The sequence below is a fragment of the Dipodomys spectabilis genome, unplaced genomic scaffold (assembly GCF_019054845.1).
Source record: "Dipodomys spectabilis isolate Male_0828 unplaced genomic scaffold, ASM1905484v1 ptg000030l, whole genome shotgun sequence".
Lineage (NCBI taxonomy): Eukaryota > Metazoa > Chordata > Mammalia > Rodentia > Heteromyidae > Dipodomys > Dipodomys spectabilis.
Window position 1 is genome coordinate 8,739,248 of NW_024870707.1, and position 21,040 is coordinate 8,760,287.

At 43.3% G+C, this 21,040-nt stretch overlaps 1 protein-coding gene across 1 annotated transcript in view; it reads right to left on the reverse strand.

Moving 5' to 3' along the window:
* Nucleotides 1-16,317, reverse strand: part of LOC122105069 (steroid transmembrane transporter SLC22A24-like) — a 33,620-nt gene extending 17,303 nt beyond the window's left edge. Inside the window, exons 1-2 of the mRNA XM_042676171.1 lie at nucleotides 15,856-16,317; nucleotides 10,839-10,942 (exon numbers count right to left, since the gene is read on the reverse strand). Coding sequence (XP_042532105.1) covers nucleotides 10,839-10,942; nucleotides 15,856-16,257 — 506 coding nt within the window. The 5' untranslated portion in view covers nucleotides 16,258-16,317. The remainder of the gene's footprint in view (nucleotides 1-10,838; nucleotides 10,943-15,855) is intronic.
* Between the last annotated feature and the right edge of the window lie 4,723 nt (nucleotides 16,318-21,040).

Consider the following 21,040-nt stretch of genomic DNA (forward strand, 5'->3'; position numbering starts at 1 on the left):
TATTCCCAAGTCAATTGTTGTAATCATCATATCAATAGAAGTAAGGTCAAGAACCACATGATCATTTCAATAGATGCAGGAACCTCAAAAAAAAACCCCAAACTTCCAAGAATCAACCATGAATGAATAAATGGGCAAAAGAACTGAACAGAGACTTCCCAAAAGGAGTACAAATTAGCCAGGTGCTGGTGGCTGCAGTCCTACCTACTCAGGAGGCTGAAATATGATGATCATGGGCAGAAAAGATCAGTAGACCCTGAGATCCAATTAACCATCCATTCCCACACCCCCCAAGAAAACCCAGGAAGTAGATTTGTGGCTCAAAGTGCTAGAGTGCTACCCATGAGCAGAAGAAATCAGAGACAGCACTAAGGCCCTAGGTTCAAAGTCCATGAATGACAACCCCTCCCCCCCAAAACAAAAGAACTACAAATGGCCAATCAATACATAAAGAAACACTGACTATCTCTGGTGACAAAGAAATGGTCATTGAAACAACACTGGAATTCACCTCACTCTAGGCAGAATAGTCAGCATCAAAAACGTAAGCAAGTAATGAAGGCAAGGATTCTTGGGGGTAAATCACACTTTTTTTATACACTACTTTTGGACCATAAACAAATGTGAGCACTGAATAAACCAGTATAGATGTTCTTTAACAAACTGCAAACAAAACTACCATGCAATCTAGTGCTACCACTCTTGGACATTTATGCAAAAGGATGTATATCAGACTATTATGGACAACCCTATATGCTCATATTCATGGAAGCACTATTCACAAGGGGCAAGCTACCAATACTAATCACAGGCCATGAATAGATCAAGAAAATGTATGTATCATGAATGTTATTAAGCTAAGAAAAAGAATGAAATTACATCATTTCAGAGAAATTGATGAAACTGGAGATCATCATATGAAATGAAGTAAGCCAGGTTTAAGAGTACAAAGTTCACATGTTTTCTCTCATATGTACATGCTATACCTAAAATAAGCATATATAAACACATATAAGATACACATGTTATATATAGTAATTATATTTATCGATATTATATAAGATTGTATTATTATATATTACAGTATTATAATACTATAGTATATTATATACTACAGTACTATAATACATAATGTTATCTAATAATATAATCATACATACAATATAACATTTTATCGTGTATATATAAAATCATTAAACTGTGGTTATGGATATATAAAATCCCATGGTGAAGCCCCTTTAACAATTAAAAAGCATTTCAATAAAAGTGAGTATTAGAAGATGGAACATGATTGTCTGGGGTGTGGGCACTCGTAGGAAGAAAGTGAACAGAGGTTAAAAGATGGTGAATAGGATCAAAATACTTTCTATACAGAGGTGGAATGGAACAATCAATATAGTTTGTTGCAAGTGCTTTAGAAAGGGAGAGAGGGAGGGATGGAGAGTGATACATGGAGTTATTCTAATCAAGATACATCATATGCATAAATGCATGTCAAAATGAAATCTAGTACAAGTAAGAGATGTTACTAAGAGGCTACTAGGAGATGTAAGAATGCATAAATAAGGAGATAGAGGCAAGATGGCAGATCGCTGACAGGAAAGTCAGTGTCTCTCCTCACTGACAGAAGGTCCAGAGCTCAAGTAGGAGAAGCAAGCTCAAGTAGGGACACCACGCATAGTGCACTAGAATTAAATACTATGGAATCTTAAGCCTGTGAAATTGAGGTGGGGTAGTGGAGGAGAGAAAACCTGACTTAAAGGAACCCAAGAACCCTGTGGCAGGGGTTCAGGCCTGTATTCCTAGAAGCTCAGGAGGCTACGCCAGCACAGCCTCTATGAAAGTCTATGAGATTCTCATCTCCCATGTGGGAGTGTAAGTGTGACTCAAGTAGTAGAATGCCTGCCTTGAGAGAGAAAAACTAAGAGAAGGGACGGTGCCCTTCCCATGAACTCTGTCAAGTCCCAGTACTGGCACACACATGCATGCACTCCCCCACCCCTCCCACCCCAAACAGAAAAATAAAAGCCAGTCTCAGAAAGACAAATATCACATGCTTGGTTCTCCTTCCTTCCCTCCCTCCTTTCCTCCTCCCTCTCTCTTCCCTTCTTTTCACACCCTTTCCTTCCTTTCCTTTCTTGACAACATTGGGCTTGGACTCAGAGACTGATTAATTTCCGTTAGCTTTTTGCTGAAAGCTAGCACCCTATCATTTGAGCCACAGCTTCACACCAGCTTTTAACAGGTTCATTGGAGGTAAGTGTCTATGGACTTTCCTTCCCAGGCTGGGGTACAACTTTGATCCTCAGATCTCAGTCTCTTGAGTAGCTAGGAGTATGTCACCAAACCTGGCTTTCAATGTCTTTCTTTTAGGTTTTATAGCTTTCATTGTAGAGGTCTTTAACTTCTTTGGTCAAGTTTAATCCTAAATATTTTAGTTTGAGAAAGCCATTGAGAATGAAATTGATCTTCTGGCTTTTTTCGTAGATGGCTTATTGTTGTTATATAGAAAAGATACTCATTTTTAATTTTGTTGATTGTGAATACATCAGTTCATCAGATCCCACTATTGTCTAAGTTTATACAATACAAATTAAAATTTCTCTAAATGTCTTCTTTTTTTGTGTTTCTTTTTAATTGTGAAAGTACTGTACAGAGGGGTTACATTTACGTGGGCAACATAATGAGCACATTTCTTATCAAGCATTGTAGCCTCCTCCTTTGTTTCACCTTCCCATCCCTTCGTATCCTCCCTTCCCCCTCTCCATTCCCCCCACCAAAGTTGTAAAGTTGGTTTTGCTACATAACGACTTGTACATCTCATTGTTGCAATGGGTCCTCCTGTATCCCTGTTTGAACAATTTGTTTTTTCCCTTCCCCTCCACATATACCAACATCATATATAGTGAAAGCAGGGGTTGTACCATGGGGGAGGGGCATACAAGGCAACAAAGACATAATCTTATAAATATGTTAGAAAGAATTGCATGAAAGATCTCTCTCTCTCTCTCTCTCTCTCTTTTTTTTGGTCAGTGGTGGGGCTTGAGCTCTAGACCTGGGAGCTGTCCCTGAACAATTCAGCTCAAGGGTCATGCTCTACCACTTGAGCCATAGCACCACTTCTAGTTTTCTGGTGCTTTTTTTAAAATTGTAATTAAATGATTACATAAGTTCCCAAATTTCACAGTATTGTGGGATAATGATGCTCATTTAAAGTCACAAACTCTAACTTTCCTGGAGCAAATTGTCTATCACGGTCTATAACATATAACGGTGTACACATATACACCATACATGTGATCAGCAGCATGGGTTATTTAGTAGTGGTTCGACCAGATGAGTGGAAGTTCCTTGTTTCTTAAGTCCTGTTAATTTTGTCGTATTACCTAACATTTTGGATTTAACATCTACTTATCAGGGAGACCATGTACCATTTGTCTCTTTGCTCTTGGCTTACCTCGCTCAACATGAATTCTTCTAGCTCCATCCATTTCCCTGCAAATGCATTATTTTGTCATTTCTAATGGCTGCATAATATTCCATTGTGTATAGATACCACAATTTTTGGATCCATTCATCTGTGGTGGGGCATCTGGGTTGTTTCCATATCCTAGCTATTGTGAACAGTGCTGCAATAAGCATGGAGGTGCACGTGTCCTTGTATATTGGTTCCTGTTGTTCAGGGTAGATGCCTAGAAGTTGTATGACTGGGTCCTAAGGGAAGTCAATCTTTAGCTTTCTGAGGACCCTCCAGACTGCTTTCCAAAGTGTTGTATAAGTGTATATTCCCACCAGCAGTGTAATAGGTTCCTCTTTCTCCGCATCCCCTCCAGCATTTGTCGTTGGCTGACTTGGGGATGTGGGACATTCTGACTGGGGTAAGGTGGTATCTCAGGGTTGTCTTTATTTGCATTTCCTTCATAACCAGGGATGGTGAACATTTCCTCATGTGTTTCTTTGCCATTTTTATTTCTTTATCTGAGAAGTCCCTCTTTAGTTCCCTTGCCCATTTAGTAATTGGTTTGTTAGGTTTGGGAGGGATTAGTTTCTTGAGTTCCTTGTATTACGGGATGTTAACCCCTTCTCTGATATATTGCTGGTAAACATTTTTTCCCAATTAGTTGGTTGTCTTTCTAGCTTGGTTGCAATAGATTTAACTGTGCAGAAGCTTTTTATTTTAAGGTAGTCCCATTTGTCGAGTCTCTCTCCAATTTGTTGTGACCCTGGGACTGTTCAGGAAGTTCCTTCCTGTGCCTGTAAGTTCAAGTGTCTCTCCTACTCTGTCCTGCTGTAGTTTCAGAGATTCAGGTTTAATGTTAAGGTCTTTACTCCATTTTGAGTTGATTTTGGTGCATGGTGATAGGCTGGGGTCCACTTTTAATTTTCTTTTTTCTTTTTTTTTTGGGCGGGGAGGAGGGTAGTTCTGGTCGTGGGGCCTGAACTCTGGGCCTGGGCACTGTCCCTCAGCTCTTCAGCTCAAGGCTAGCACTCTACTACTTGAGCCACAGCACCACTTCCGGCTTTGTTTTTTGCTTCTGTGGTGCTGAGGAATTGAACCCAGGGCCTCATGCATGCAGAGCAAGGGCTCTACCACTGAGCCACCTTCCCAGCCCCACACTTGTAGTTTTCTTCATGTGGCCGCCCAGTTTTCCCAGCACCAGTAGTTGAAGAGGCTGTGTTTCTTCCATTGTATGTCTTTGGCTCCTTTGTCAAATATCAGCTGACTGTAAGCCTGTGGATTTATTTCTGGATCTTCTATTCTGTTCCATTGACCTTCATTCTTTTTTTGTGCCAGTACCATGCTGTTTTTGTTATTATAGCTCTATAGTAGAGTTTGAAGTTCGGCATGGATATCCCTCCCATGTTGTCTTTATTCCCTAAAATTGTTTTGGCTATTCTAGGTCTTTTGTTGTTCCATATGAATTTTTGGACTGTTTTCTGTATTTCAGTGATGTATGTCATTGGGATTTTAATAGTAATTGCATTGAATTTGTATATTAATTTTGGCAGTATTACCATTTTCACTATGTTAAGTCTGCCTATCCAAGAGCATGGGAGGTCTTTCCATTTCCTAGTGTCTTCTGCAATTTCTTTCTTTAACTTTTTATAGTTTTCATGAAATAGTTCTTTTACATCTTTGGTTAGGTTGATTCCTAAATATTTTATTTTTTGGGGAGGTAATTGTGAATGGGGTTGCTCCCTTTATTTCCCTCTCTTCTTGTACATTGTCAGTGTACAGGGAGGCAACTGATTTTTGTGGGTTGATTTTGTATCCTGCTACTTTGCTGAAGTGATTTATGATTTCTAAGAGTTTGGGGATGGAGTTTTTGGGATGGTGAAGGTATAGTATCATATCTTCTGCAAAAAGGGATAGTTTAACTTCTTCTTTCCCTATGTGGATCCCTTTAATGTCTTTTTCTTGCCTTATTGCCCTGGCTGAGGGTTGCAGGTCTATATTGAAGAGGAGTGGAGACAGTGGGCATTCTTGCCTTGTTCCTGATTTTAGGAGAATTGGTTGTAGCTTTTCCCCATTAAGTATAATATTGGCTATTGGTCTCTCATAAATGGCTTTTATTGTTTTAAGAAATGTTCCTCCTATTCCTATTTTCTCCAGAGTTTTTAGCATGAATGAATGTTGAATTTTGTCAAAGGCCTTTTCTGCATCTGTGGCAATAATCATATGATTCTTGACCTCGGCTCTGTTGATGTGTTGGATTACATTTATTGACTTAAGCATGTTAAACCATCCCTGCATCTCTGGGATGAAGCCTACCTGGTCATAGTGTATGATTTTTTTTATGTGTTTCTGGATTCTGTTAGCTAGAATCTTGTTAAGGATCTTTGCATCTGTGTTCATCAAGGAAATTGGCCTGTAATTCTCTTTTTTGGTTGGTTCTTTGCCTGGTTTGGGGATGAGTGTGATATTGGCTTTGTAGAATGAGTTTGGGATAGCTCCCTCCTTCTCTGTTTCTCTGAAGAGCTTGAGGAGTATGGGTATTAGTTCTTCTTTAAAGGTCTTACAGAATTCTGCTGTGAATGCATCTGGTCCTGGGCTTTTTTTTGTTGGAAGACTTTTGATAGCTTCCTGTATTTCCTTGTACTATATTGGGTTATTTAATTGATTTACTTCTTTGCTCAGTTTGGGAAACTTGTATTTCTCTAAAAATGCATGCATTTCTGCCAAGTTTTCTTCCTTTAGAGAGTATAACTTTTGAAAGTAGTCTGTTAAGATTATTTGGATATCTTGGGTGCGTGTTGTGATTTTTCCAGTGGCATCCCTAGTCCTGTTAATATGGGTTTCCTCTCTTCTTTTTTTAATTAATCTTGCCAATGCCATCAATTTTATTTATTTTTTCAAAAAACCAGCTTTTTGTTTGTTTAATTTTGGCTATAGTTTTCTGATTTTCTAATGGATTAATCTCTGCTCTTAATTTGGTTATCTGGCTCCATCTATTAACTTTAGGTTCCATTTTTTCATGTTTTTTCTATCTGTCTTAATTGCAACATGAGATTATTTACTTGGTCTGTCTCTATTTTTTTGATGTGGGCACTGAGGGCAATAAATTTGCCCCTCAGGACTGCCTTTGCTGTGTCCCACAAGTTTTCATTTTCATTGAGTTGTAGGAAATTTTTTATTTCTTCTTTGATCTCTTCCATTACCCAGGCATTGCTAAGGAGTGTGCTGTTCAATTTCCATGTATTAGAGAAATTTCTGTGATATGCTTTGTTATTGAGAACTAGCTTGATTCCACTGTGGTCAAATAGGATACAGGGGATTATGTCGATCCCTTTGTATTTGCTTAAGTTCCTTGCATGAACTATGATATGGTCTATTTTGGAGAAAGTTCCATGAGCTGCTGAGAAGAATGTGTACTGTGTTGTTTTTGGGTGAAATACTTGGTAGATGTCAGTTAATTCCGCTTGAAGTATGGCCTCACTTAATTCGGTAGCTTCTTTGCCAATCCTCTGGTTGGTAGACCTGTCCTTTGGTGAGAGTGGGGTGTTAAAGTGTCCTAGTATTATTGTATTGGGATCTATTTTATTCTGTAAGTTTGAGAGTATTTGCTTAACATATCTGGGTGCACCAATGTTTGGGGAATATAAGTTGATGAGGGTTATATCCTCCTCTTGGATTGTTCCCTGTATTAACATGTAGTGTGCGTCCTTGTCTTTCTGTACTGATTTTAATGAAAAGTTTATTTTGTCAGATATCAGGATAGCTACACCTACTTTCTTACTGGGGGCATTTGATTGGTAGATCCTTTTCCAACTCTTTATTCTGAGTTTGTTTGTATGTTTGGCTGAGAGGTGGGTCTCCTGTAGGCAACAGATGGATGGGTCATGTTTTCTGATCCAGTCTGCAGTTCTTTTTCTTTTGATTGGTGAATTAAGCCCATTAATATTAAGAGATAGTATAGAGAGATGAGATTCTGCATTGTGGTCCCTGTCATTCCCTGTTTTCCTCAGTTTCTCTTCTTTCCTTTCCTCCTGTGCTTGCTCAGTTAGACTTTGAATAATGCCTGTCTGGGTGCAGGTCCCAGTTCCTGGTTGCTTTCTTCAGGTTGTGTCCCTCCTCTTAGTATGCTTTGTAATGCTGGCTTAATGTTTGTGTGTTCATTTAGTTTTTCTTTGCTATTATAAATTTTCAGCTCTCCATCGAATGTGAATGCTAGCTTTGCCAGGTATATCAGTCTGGGGTGGCAGTTATTGGCTCTCAGGGCTGGTGTGGTACTTTCCCAGGCCTTTCTTGCATTCAGTGTTTGTGTGGAGAGATCTGCAGTGATTCTAATTTTTTCCCATTGTAGTATAACTCCTTCTTCATGTTTGCTGCATGGAAGATTGTTCCCTTATTATTCAGGTCTATCATTTTTACTATAATGTGTCAAGAAGTGTTTCTCCTGGGATCTTGCTTGTGAGGTGTTCTATATGCTTCTGTTATGTAGGTAAGATGTTCTTTTTCTGAGATGGGGAAAATTTTCACCAATTATCTTGTTGAATAGGTGTTGTATTCCCTTGTTATGATATTCCTCACCTTCATCCACTCTATTTCTTGGCACTATCTGCTTGCTCTTGAATTTCCCTTCGGCATAATTTGAGTGAATTATCCATATCTATCATTTTTTGGTCCAGTGGGTGTATTCTGTCTTCTGTATCTGACACTCTACATTCCATTTCGTTCACTCTGTTAACTGTGGCTTCCATTGTGGTTTGCATGGAGGAAATGGACTCCTTTATGGATTCGATGTTGGTTCTCAAAGTACTGATCTCAGCTCTTAGTGAGGTGTGTGCTGCCTCTATTTTGGCTCCTATCTCACTTCTTAGTTACGTGTATGCTGCCTCTATTTTGGCATGCATCTCCTGTTTGAGATCCTGCATCTCTTTTGATAGTTCATCCCTGTGCTCTTTCAATTTCTGGTCTATTTCTCGCTTTATTTCTTGAGTCATTGCCTCTAGCATCACTTGGATGTAGGTTTTGTCTTCCATTCCTGCTTTGCTCCCACTGGGGATCTCCCCTGCATGGATACTGGCTATTGGGGATAGCTTGCTATCCTGGGTGTTGATAAACCTTGTAATTTTTCTCTGTGATTTTCGCATGGGGGTTCAGGGATTATGGGAGACTAATCTGAAATTTTGTTTTGGTGTGTCTGTCTTTGCATGGTTGCTGTTTCTGTATTGGTAGAGAGAGTCTGTACCTGATCTGGGTTCTGTTAGGGGCCTACCTCCAGCTGCTGGTCTGACGTACATAGGATTCTCGGCTCTCTGCTGTAGATTGCTGGCAATTCCTGCCTTTGGAAGGGTTGAGCATCCTAGACTGCTGGTGTTTGCTCCTATGGCTGCTCTTGGCAAGATTGGATGTTCTGGATGCACTCTCCCAGATGCTGGAGTCTGCTATGGGCTCCTAATGGTTTTTTTTTGGCGGTTTGTGGGCTTGAACTCTGGGCTTGGGTGCTGTCCCTCAGCTCTTCAGCTCAAGGCTGACACCCTACCATTTGAGCCACAGCACCACTTCTGGCCCTTTCTGCTTATGTGGTGCTGAGGAATCAGATCCAGGGCCTCATGCACCCCAGACTAGCACTCTACTGCTGAGCCACCTTACCAGCCTGAGCTCCGGCCTATTATCAGGTGCTGGCGGCCAGTGTTGTCCAATTCCCAGCCTAGAATATATGGGTGGGGTTCTGGTGGGGTTTGGGCTTCTCTTGTCCTGAGCCCCCAGGTCTTTTGTTGTCACAGGCGTGCTTGGCAGGGGGTGCAGTTCCCTGTTTTTCTCCCCTCTGCTGAGGCATGTGCTCAGCTTTTGACTTCAGTTGGGAGGAGTTGGTTGTGTTGCTCAGGCACGGGATCCCCAGGCTTGGTCCCGCCCCCCTGCCTGGGGCACACAGGTTGGGCCTGTGCTGCTGTGTATAGCACCTACGTTATGCAGCCTGAGGTACACAGTTCAAATTTCTTATACTGTTGGGTGTCTTGTCCCAGGGGCGCTCTTCCTGACTTGGGCATTTAAGCTCCCTTCCAGGGGCGCTCTTGCTCTAGCCTGGCCAGCGGAGTGTGCTCCGTGGGCTGGTGGAGCTCTTGAACAGTTCCCAGTTTTAGTGGGTCCTGTGGTCCAGGTGTTGGCGTAGGGAGTCTGGGTCAGGGTCTGGGGATTCCCACCAGCTCTGGTCACCCTTGAGGGATAGACTATCCCCTGTGGGGTACTCACCCTGGAGCTAGATGTTTCTGTGTGATGTAGGTCATCAGTTGACATTGCAATCAGAGTTCAGTTGGGGTGGTTGCGGGCTAGCCTGGGTGGTGGTGGCTCTGTGTGATTCTTTCCTGTCTCAGCCTCCATCCTTGTTGATGCTGTCAGGTCCACGCCCCGGGATGGGCCTCTGGCCTCTGCCCGAGGGTTGGGGGTGGGGCCTCCGTACAGGTTCTGAGGGCTGGGGTTTGTCTCTGTTTACACTCTCCGGATCAGCACCAGTTCCTTTCATGTCTTCTGCTCTGGTGTTCTGTGGGCGTCCCATTTAGCTCTGGGGCTCCCGTCGTGGGGCCAAGTTCCGGGCTCCGGGGTTACTCTTTGCAATCGGTGGGTCTGACACTGGTACCTCAGGCAGCTTCTGCGCAGGTTATCTGCAGACAGCCCCCTGTGTCTCTGGAACTCCAGCAGCCCCCACCAGGCCGGCTGGCCGCGGCTTGGCACACTGCTGCAGGGCCAGTAAAGATTGGGGATGTAGCTCTGGGGTTCCCACCCTCGGATTGAGCGGCTTTGGCAGGATGGATCCTCTCTGCTCAGATGGAGAGTGAGGGGTGGAGGTGGCATTTTTGTGCAGACTTCCAGCTGGTAAGTTTCTCTGTTCCTGGCGATCAGCGGGTCTGCAGACCGGTACCTCAGGCGGCTTCTGCCTGGGTGATCTGCAGGCAGGCCCCTGTCTCTCTGGGACTCCGGCAGCTCCCGCCTGGCCGGCTGGCCGCGGCTTGGTGCGCTGCCATGTGGCCAGCAAAAATTGGGGAAGGGGTCTTTGCTTTTCTCTGTTCTGAAATTCTTCTTTTTCTCTCTTTTTTGTTATTTTCCACCTCCTGTTTTTCTCTGGGTGTTTGTCTTTTTGTTGTTGTGGGTCTCTTGGGGAGATTAAGTGTTGGAACTCGAACTCTCTTTTGGTTGGAGAGAGCTGTGGCATTTCCCTACAGCCCAGTCGCCATCTTGGTCCCCTCCTTTCTAAATGTCTTCTAAAAGATACTTTTCTGCTGAGTCCTGGACTACTATATACAGCACTAAGTTAGAGCTCCGCTGAGATTTCTTAACTAAAGAAAAGACTATACCATCTGATCCACATCCACAGAGAAAGTGAAATGACACCTACCTGTCTGAAAGATGGCCAAATATCAGACCTCCCAGCAGTGACCCAATCATAAATACTACTTGAACCATAGATTTGGATGACTGGTACTCACATACTAGGTCCCACTGGAAGAGAAAGGAAGAGAGAGCGGTGTCAGGAGAGTTGAAGCCTTCAGTGGAAACAGACTGCAAGCGCCTTCCCGTGAGGGAAAATGTGCTGTGGTATGTGGATCCTGCTTCCTGTCCATTTCCTCTGCAGCCACTCTCCTCTGCCAGTCCACACACCTTCAAATACTCAGCTCCTTTCAACTCTTCAGGTTCTGTCTCTGTCTTCAAAGTTTCCATGGCTCTCTGCTCTTTTCTAGCTCTTTCTCAGCTCTTTCCTTCTCTTCTCTTTCCCAGCTCTCTTCATTTTCCTAGCTCTCTCTTTCCACCTTTCCCAGATGCTCTCTCTTCTAGCTCTCTCTTCTAGTTTCTAGCTCTTTTCTCTCTTTTCTAGCTCTTGCTCTTTCCCAGCTCTCTCTCTTTCTTAGCTCCTTCTCTTTTCCACCTCTTTCTTTTCGCATCAATTTCCTATGTCTTTCCCAGGCGTTTCCCAACCGCATGGAGGACCAAGATGGCCTGGTGCCAGCCAGAGCCATGAATAAACCTACCCCTTACCTGAATACCATGTGTGTGGTGCTGTTCTTACCCGACTACCTCTTTTTAAAAACCTAACATAAGGGGCTAGGAAGGTGGCTCAGTGGTAGGGCGCTTGCCTTGCATGCCTGAGGCCCTGGGTTCAATTCCTCAGCACCACATATGGAAAAAGAAAAAAGCCGGAAGTGGCACTGTGGCTCAAGTGGTAGAGCACTAGCCTTGAGCTGAAGAGCTGAGAGACAGCGCCCAGACACAGAGTTCAAGCCCCATGACCAGACCCAAAAAAGAAAAAATAGTAATAAAAAAATACAAAATAAAAAACTAACATAAATGGTGTCAGGTTCACACGGGACCACCAGGATAGGTAGGATTCTTCTCTTTTTTTTTCTTGCCTTTTTGCCCTGAGTAATACCTACAGTTCTAATGGCCTTTTTGCGAACTCGTGTCTATGATGCGGACATAGCGCATCGATACCATTCCTGGCCTTCACATCCACGTCCACACCACGTCTATCCTCTGGTGAGTGAAACTACTCTCTACGGCTCTCTGTCACTCAGTCTCTGTCCAGACGTGGCACCACACCAGTGAGCTCCTACAGCCTTTAGCTGAAAGGCCTGTCACCTTTGAAGCCGAGGATGCTTGGCTTTGGGGACTTGGCCATTTCTCTCTAGAGGGCTCTGGGGAAGTTGGGACGCCGCTTCTGCCTGGTCAGCTCTCCTTCACTCACCAGACTGACTTTCCTACACATTTAATGGGGTGCTGCGAATCACGCCTGAGCTGTGGAACCCCTTTGAAATGCCTCCTGCGCTCCCTGGAAGGCCAGAGCGCCTCATTTTTATGCAATTCTCAGATGTAGACAGTTTTTGCCACTGCAATGGTAAATGGTCAGAAGTCTGTTTACTTTCAGGCTCTCTTTGCTCTCTCTCTGCCATTCATTTCCAACTTTCCCTATCTCTCCCTTTCTCTTTTCTACATTTTGGCTTGTGCCCTGAAGAGTGCTATGCAGGCTGGGTCCCCGGGACCCCCCTTTTGGATCCCTCTCTAAGGCTAGCCAATGTAGGCTTGATCTATTTGTTCAGGGTTTCTTTGCGTTTTTTCAGAAATTCGCCATCTTGAGTTCGCCATCTTGGCCACATGGTGGGTTAAGGGTTTGGCCCCATCTGGCCCTTAACCTTCCACCAAGCTTACTACTCCATCCAGCTATTCTAAGGTGCCTTGCTAACAAGTTGCTCTTTTCATAGGCCCTGGTAACTGAGTCCCATCCATTTGATGTGCTTTGTTAGCAAAGATGTCTAACCATTGTTGTCAAAATTTTAGGTTTTGAGTTTTGCCTTATTTGTTTTGTGTTGTGTATTCTACTGACTACATGGTTCTAAAATACTGGACATATCTGTGTTAAAATTCTCATCACATCTCATGAGTTTTGTCATTTCAGAATATTTGTTGACAATTCTTAATAAGGGCTAGGTAAGCTCTATGTATTCTATTTGATGTCCTTGTTGCTTTAATTGGAAATAATAAAGGGCATTTGTGGCAAAGATTTCAGTTCAAAGCCAACCCAGGCTGAAAAAATCCCAAAGACTCCATCTCCCAACTAACTTGCAAAGAGCCAGGCTGGAAGCATGGCTCAAGACTCTTATCTCTAACCAGCCAAACACTGGAAGTGCTATTGTAACTCAACGTGGTAGAGCACTAGCCTTGAGCAGAAGTGCTCAGGGACAGTGCCAAGGCCTTGAGTTCAATCCTCCTTGAATACCAACTGGGATAAGTCATCCCAGCAATGAGCACCTAGACTCAGCCAGTCTGGGGAACAAGGGAACATGGAGAGGAGTAAGAGGAGATGATGTCACATCAGCTACTTTGTGCTTGCCCTTTCAAAATTAACCAGAGCCGGGAGGTCAGTAGAAGTAAGAAGCCTGCCCAGCCAATGTCTATACCTGTCTACCTATTAACTGTACAGGAATTTATATTCTTGCCTTTATCACCTGACTTCTCTACCTAGTCGCCAGATGTCAGAAGTAGCTAGGGACATTTCTATCAACATTTTCAGCCCCAACACCTTCCTCTTGCCATTTATTTGCTCTCTAGTATGTTTTTTTCCAGCCCCTCAATGCTCATGAGACTTCTCCAGACTTCATCTAAGGGCTCATGCCACCAAGGGACAGCTGCTGCTCACTGCCTTCTCTGGGAGGGGAACAAATTCCAGCCTTTTACCCCTATTGTCGACACCCCCTGTCAGCAGGAAGTAGCCAGAGAGAATCCTCGCTGTATTTCAAGATTATTTCAAGGCTGGAATGTAAGGTCTGCTCCTGGATGGCTAGCAGACTCCATTCTCCTCACAGCAAAGTCTCCACCCAGTACCTGCATTACCTAGGCAACTGGGACACCTGGAAGAGGTCACATCTGCATCTGCTGAGGTCACATCTGAATTTGATGTGGCCACACCTTTTTCCACCCGTACCCTAGATAAGGCCTAGCCCAGGCCCAGATGCCCTCTCTCTGCTCTTTTCTAGCTTTTCAGCTCTTTCCTTCTCTTCTCTTTCCCAGCTCCCTTCTCTTTCCTAGCTCTCTATTTCCCACCTTTACCAGACACTCTCTTTTCTAGCTTTTTTCTCTCTTTTTTAGCTCTTTTCTAGCTCTTTTCTCTCTTTTCTAGCTCTTGCTCTTTCCCAGCTCTCTCTCTTTCCCACCTCTCTTTTCCCAGCTCTTTCCCAGGCCTTTCCCAACCACATGGAGGGCCAAGGTGGCCTGATGCCAGAACGATGAATAAACCTACTACCCCTTACCTGAAGAAAAAAAAAAAAGGTTTCCATGGCTTTATCTTTCTATTCTCCTCAGATGACCAACTCCATCTGTTGCATGCATTAGCTTCTACACACATTCTGTGTGTGTGTGTGTGTGTGTGTGTGTGTGTGTGTGTCCATCCTGGAACTTGAAGTCAGGGTGGGGCCTAGGTGCTCTCCCTGAATCTTTTGGTTCTCTTTTTCTCAAGTCTACTGCTTTTCACTTGAACCACATGCTTTTCAGGTTTTCTTATGGAATTTCCTGGCTTGGATGTCTTTGAACCAGGATGCACAGATCTTAGAATCTTGCGTAGACAGGATTATAGATATAAGCTACCAACACCTGGTTCTACACATTCCTTTTTCAAAATTTTATTTCCTCAGCATTTATGTATGCATGTATATAATTATGTATGTATATATGTATGTATGTACGTATGTATGTATCTGTTTATCTTGTTGTTCTTGGGGGGCCGGGGCACTCTCCTTGACCTCTTTTGCTCAAGGGTAGCACTCTACAGCTTTGAGTCACAACAGCACTTCTGGTCTTCTAGTGGTTAAATGAGGATAAGAGTCTCACAGACTTTCCTGATGAACCATGATCCTCAGATCTCAGCCTCCTGAGTAGCTAGGATTACAGTGTGAACCACCAGCACACATATTCTTTAGTTACCATAATTTATAGCATAGAAAGGAATATTTTAAAGAAAATTGAGTTACCATAATGGAGAGTATATGACAAAACCTCTTCTTTGTCTCCCCCACGGTATAACCCCTGCTTTCACTGTATTTGATCTTGGTACAGTATGTGGACGGGAAGGGCAAAAAAAATCGTATAACTAGGGATACAGGTGGACCCATTGCAACAATGAGAGGTACAAGTTGTTATGTTGAAAAACGAACTTTACAACTTTCGTGGGGGGGGGGGGATCAGGTGTGGGATGGTAGGGGCAGTATGGGAAGGGATGGGAAGGGGAAACAAAGAGGAGGCAACAATGCTTGATAGGAGGTGTACTCGTTATCTTGCCCATGTAATTGTAACTCCTCTGTATGGCATTCTCACAATGAAAAAAAAATTCTTCTTTTCCCTAGGAAGAAAGGTTTCCTTTATACTTGGACTAATACAAAGTCTGTTTGATTTCTTTTACCACTCAATAATACAACTGACAGAATAACTCTCATCTTTGGATATACCCATCCATTCAGTTAAAAAGTATACAAATGCTGGGGACTAGATTTATGCCCCAAAGGTTCTGACTAACTTGCTCTGGGTAATAATTCATAATAAGTATTGAGAGCCACTGACCTAGCATAATATATTCCATCATGGTATGTCCATTGCTCTTTAAAATTACAACTGTCATTCTCATTAGATCAAATTATTTAATAACAGTTGTCTGTTTAGATTGTTTCATTCATGACCTCAGTACTAGTAACTCACAAGCGAGGTAGTATAGATGAGCAGTTGCTACTTGCTGAAGGAATAGGAAATACAAATTGCTGACTAATATACTCTGGGGAAAGAGCAGGGATTGAATATATAAAGCAAGTCTGTGCTTTGTATTACTGCAAAAACCTTTGAGCAGAAACCCAGAAGGTTTAAATGGGGCCTCTTACCTCAGTGACAATAGTGGAGTGGAAGTAGCTTTTGTCATACACCCAGCCGTCCACACAGGGCTCTGTTTCTGCCTCACTCAGGTTCCAGAAGGTGCTGTTCAGGTGGAGGAGCTGCCATTGGGGATGGACAAAGCGCCTGCACTTCTCTGGCCTGAGGTTGGAGTCGAGTGGGATGGAAATTCTCAGGAGGTCCTCCTGGCTGAGGAGCCCAGTGCCATTGTCAGAGAGCGTGTGATTGTCGAGGATGCGCACCCAGCAGCGGTGCTCAGGCACGGCTGCCGTGAAGTTCTCTAATAGAACATGAGGATATGCTATAAGAATAGTGATGAAAAAGAAAAGTAGCTGAAGGATCTGGAATCTTCCTAGGACTCCAACATGCTCCAGTAGGACCTCAAAACCCATTGTGACTGAACATTAATTCCCCCCCCAAGGGGAATGTAGTGCTGCTATGGGAGAGGAGCGGTTTCCCTCCACTAGCCCAGCAGTGCTGCAATTGCCCAACTCACTGTCCTCTCATTGGTCCCTGTCTCACCACTTTATGCCTGAGGTAGGAATTTCCTGGTCCTGTGGGTTTTGGCAGCTAGATGGCTTTAATAGTTACTAGAAGAGACTTTTTGTTGTTGGTTTCAAGGAATGACTGTGATCTTTGCACTTCTTGAGGAGCTGAGTGATTTTATAATATAAAGGCATGTGTAAAATGTAGTTTTCTTTTTTTTCCCCCTTCTTCAGAAGAGGGACATTGGACACCCAGAAATTAACTGGTTTATTATATTTCTGTGCACAAAAACGGAGCAGAGTAGAATTTTCCCTCAAGTTAATGAAAGATGTGGTTAGTTAGATGTAAAGCAAAGTGGAATGGTAAATATTAATGCTGACTTTTGATTAGTGTTTAAATTCTTCTAGTCATGGTGCTTTAATAACATTTGAAATAGGGAAAAAAGAATAGAGAAAGGGAGGAAGCAAATAATGTATTTGTGTGTATGCTGGTCCTGGGGCTTGAACTCAAGGCCTGGGAGCTCTCCTTGAGCTTCTTTTGTTCAAGGACAGCATTCTACAACTTGAGCCACAGCTCCATTTCTTGCGTTTCAATGGTTAGTTGCAGGTAAGAGTGCCACAGATTGGGCTGGGAAAGTGGCTCAGTGGTAGAGTGTTTGCCTTGCATGCATGAGACCCTGGGTTTGATTCTTCAGCACCACATAAGCAGAAAAGGCCAGCAGTTGTACTGTGGCTCAAGTGGTAGAGTGCTCACCTTGAGCTAAGAGCTGAGGGACAGAGCCCAGGCACAGAGTTCAGGCCTCATGTCCAGAAAAAAGAAAAAAGAATACAGCAGATATTCCTGATGGAGCTGGCAGTGAAGTCAGTAACATCCCCTGACCAGCTAGGATTACAAGCATGAGCCAGTGATGCTTCACACCACTTCTCCTCCTCCTCCTCTGCCCTCCCTTCTGTTTCTCCTCCTCTTCCTCCTCTTCCTCTTCTTCCTCTTCCTCTTCTTCCTCCTCCTGCTCTTCCTCCTCCTGTTCCTCCTCCTCCTGCTCCTCTTTTTTTCTTCATCCTCCTCCTTTTTCTCCTCCTTTTTTTCTTCTTCCTCCTTCTCTTTTTCTTCCTCCTCCTCTTCCTCTTCCTTTTCCTCTGTCTTCTTCCATTTTTTTATGGATCATGGGACTTGAACCCATCACCTACGCATATATATGATAAAATGTCCAGTCATGAAATAATATAAATAAATATAATTAAGTAAATCTAAGAGGTTAGATTAAAAAAATAAAAGCATCCGAGTGTGGTGTCTCACACCCATAATCCTAACTACTCAGGATGGGGAGATGGAGAGGATGATGGTCCAAGGCTAGTCTAGGCTAAGCTCATGAGATCTCACCATGACTAGTAAGAGTTGGGTGTGGCGGTGTGTGCCTATCCTCCCAGCTAGGTGGGAACACATATGTGAGCATCATTGTCCACAGGAGGCCCCATTAGACAAATTATGAAGGCAAAATGTCTGGAGATGAGGCTCAAGCAGTACAACACCTGACAGTTCAAACTCTAATATCACCAAAAGAAAAATAGAATAGAAATAAAAACAAAGGGTGGGGGGAGATGGTGGTTTGGAGACATCCTACATTGCCCTGCATCTTTAAAAATCTGAAACAAATCAGATGAGGACAGTAGTTAGTGTACAGAAACTAGATGAATCCAGAGTTAAGAATTTTAGTTTCATGAAAGTGTCAATGGAACCTAACATAGGACTCTAGGCAAAATTGTAGAGAAAGGGGTAAAAGTACCTCCCTGGTGTGTGTGTGTGTGTGTGTGTGTGTGTGTGTGTACATATGTGTGTGTGTGTATGTGTATATATGTGTGTGTGTGTGTGTGTGTGTGTGTGTACATATGTGTGTGTGTTTGCCCACATGGTCACACATACTCCAGTGCTGGGGCTAGGGTCCTGGGCCAGTAAGCTTTCCTTCAGCTATCTGCCTCAAGGCTGATCCTCTACTGCTTGAACCATGGCTGCACTTGCAAGTGTGTTTTTGAGTAAGACTCTCACAGAATTTTCTGCCTGTGCTGGTTTCAAGCCATGATCCTCAGACTTGAGCATCCAGAGTAGCTGATGTGAGAAAAACTCTCTTTTCTATCGAAGTGTATTGCTTATAAATTCCTGCCTTGGTGTGGTGGCTTGGCTCCTGTTAAGGAAAAGAAGAACTGATCTGGGATGAGAAAGGACTGTTGAACTGTAAGGTTCTGTCTTTAAACAGTTCTTTTTTCTTTTCAAGATGGAATTATGCCACACTCCAGACTATTCAAGATATAGCAGAGGGTGTGGACATACTTTATGATTACTTGTGTACTGTTAATCTTATTTCTAAGTCACCTTATATAAATACATTGTACACTATGAAACTAGCCAGTAGGGAGCAGATTATGTTCCTGAACTCAGCTATTCTGACCAGAGAAGCAGGATCTCTGCATTAGGAGTAAACATCAGAGCAGCCTGCCTGCTCTGTGTGCTTGCTTGCCTGATTTTGGCCAGTGGCTCACCCTTCTACACAGAAGTAAATTTCGCCATGAGGAGCAGTTCTTTATTTTTGTGCTTATCGTTGTAACCCCTGTGGTTCTTAGAGAGCATATTTATTACACTAAGGTTGCAGGTGTGAGACACTGGGACCCAGTTTCATGGGCTTTTCTGCCTTTACTAGTTTCAAAATACAGGTTATTTTTGTTGTTGTTATTGTTGTTGTTTGTGTTTGCCAGTCTTGGTTTTTAGACTCTGGGGCTGAGTGCTTTTTTGGGGCTCTTTTTGCTCAAGACTAGCACTCTACCCTTTGAGCCATAGTGCCACTTTTGGTTTTTTCTGTAATTATTTGGAGGTAAGAGTCTCATGGACTTTCCTGCCCTTCCTTGGCTGGCTTCAAACTGTCATGCTCAGATCTCAGCCTGGTGAGTAGCGAGGATTACAGGCACAAGCCACCAGCACCTGGCCTGAACTAGTCTTACAGATCTCAACCTCCTGACTCTGTGTGTGTGTGTGTGTGTGTGTGTGTGTGTGTGTGTGTCTGTGTTTGTGTGTGTTGTGTGTGTAGGATGTGTATCTATGTGTTTGAGGAAGATACAGAAATAATAAAACTCACCCATATTGACATTTATCAGAAAGATAAGAAATGTGGAGAGAGGAGAGGAAGACAAGAAAAAAATGGTGGTAGGTATTAGGTTTTTAAAGAGCATTCTGAGTAAGAACAACACCATGCAAGTCATATTCAGGTAAGGGGTAGGTTTATTCATTGTTCTGGCTGGCACCAGGCCGTGTTGGCACTTCTCACAGCTGGCTAGTGTGAATTGCAGATGTCTGACTAAATGGACAGAGCTAGGAGGGCCTTGCTTTGGGGAATGTGTAGATTCACTGTGTTGTTTAGTCCCAGGGGAGCCCTCGTCCTTGTGCTGTGTTTATGTATAATGCTTTGCTAAGGCCTTGTCTCCACTGTAACAGAGCTTGGTGCAAGTTCTGTCCTGGGTAACAGGTCTTTGTTACAATTGGCCACCTGCAGACCTCTAGAGCTCCAATAAAGACTCCAAATCTTGACCTCTGTATTTTCTTATGACTAGATTTATATCTGATTTAAGGTACAATATTACAAACTCCATAAATTTCATTTTCCTTGTGACTAAGTAATATTCCATAATATGTTTCTACAATTTATATTACTTAATCTATTAAGCACCTCGGCAGATTGGGAATTAGCATGATTTAAGGAAACTGAGGCATGGTGAAAGCAACTGAGATGTGGTATTTAGAAACATAGAAGTGCCATCTTTGCTTCAAAGAGGGACAACGGGATGTATTCCTTCCTTGAAGGATGCATTCCTCACCCCAAGAATGAACTCTTGTCTGACTGGACTATTCCTACCTGAGAAAAACTGCTTCCCCAAACGTAAGCCGCTTGCTGCTCCCAAATGCTGATATTGGGGCACCTCCTTGAGCCAAGGATAAAGATCTGTTTTATGGCAGGTTGCATTTTACCTGGAAACTCAGAAAGCAACAACAGGTGTGATTAGAGCAAAGACAAATCACTGTCTTTACATAACTTTGAAGCCAGATCCCCTGCCTTTACCCTGTAAATACCCCAACAGCCCAAGGAGCTGGGTGTTTCTCTGTGTCTCCTTCTGTGTGTGTGCTCTCCCTCTGGTCTGTGTCTCGCTACATGTTTATCTTGCGTGTGTCTCTATAACACTGTAAAAAGAAGCATCCTCTGCTAGAGTGTGCTCTTGCCCTTCTGTTTGTTTTTTGTCTGTCAGTCTGTATGCCTGTATGTTTATTTATTTAATAAAGTTGTGCCAAGTTTTCTTACTGTTAGTGAAATGAGCTTCCTTCCCACAGCTTAGTCCACTCCTTTGATTCTCACAGCTTAGCATGCTCCCTTCCCAGGCAACACGAGGCCCATATAGTAAAGGCAGGAAATAATCAACTTCCAACCCCCTTTACCTTGGGATGGCCATTCTTTGCAGCATCTACCATCATAGAAAGCAACAAGAGCCCCTTAGAGTGACCTGCAGGTGAGGGCAGCTGCAGGACCCTGCATCTACTATTTGGACAGCAGCCATAAATCCTAGTCTGCCAGGATGAAACCCCTGGCCCTCACGTCCACACCAGGGTCTCTGCCTCCTAGCCCCTTCTAGTCCCTCCTAAACCTCCTAGGTT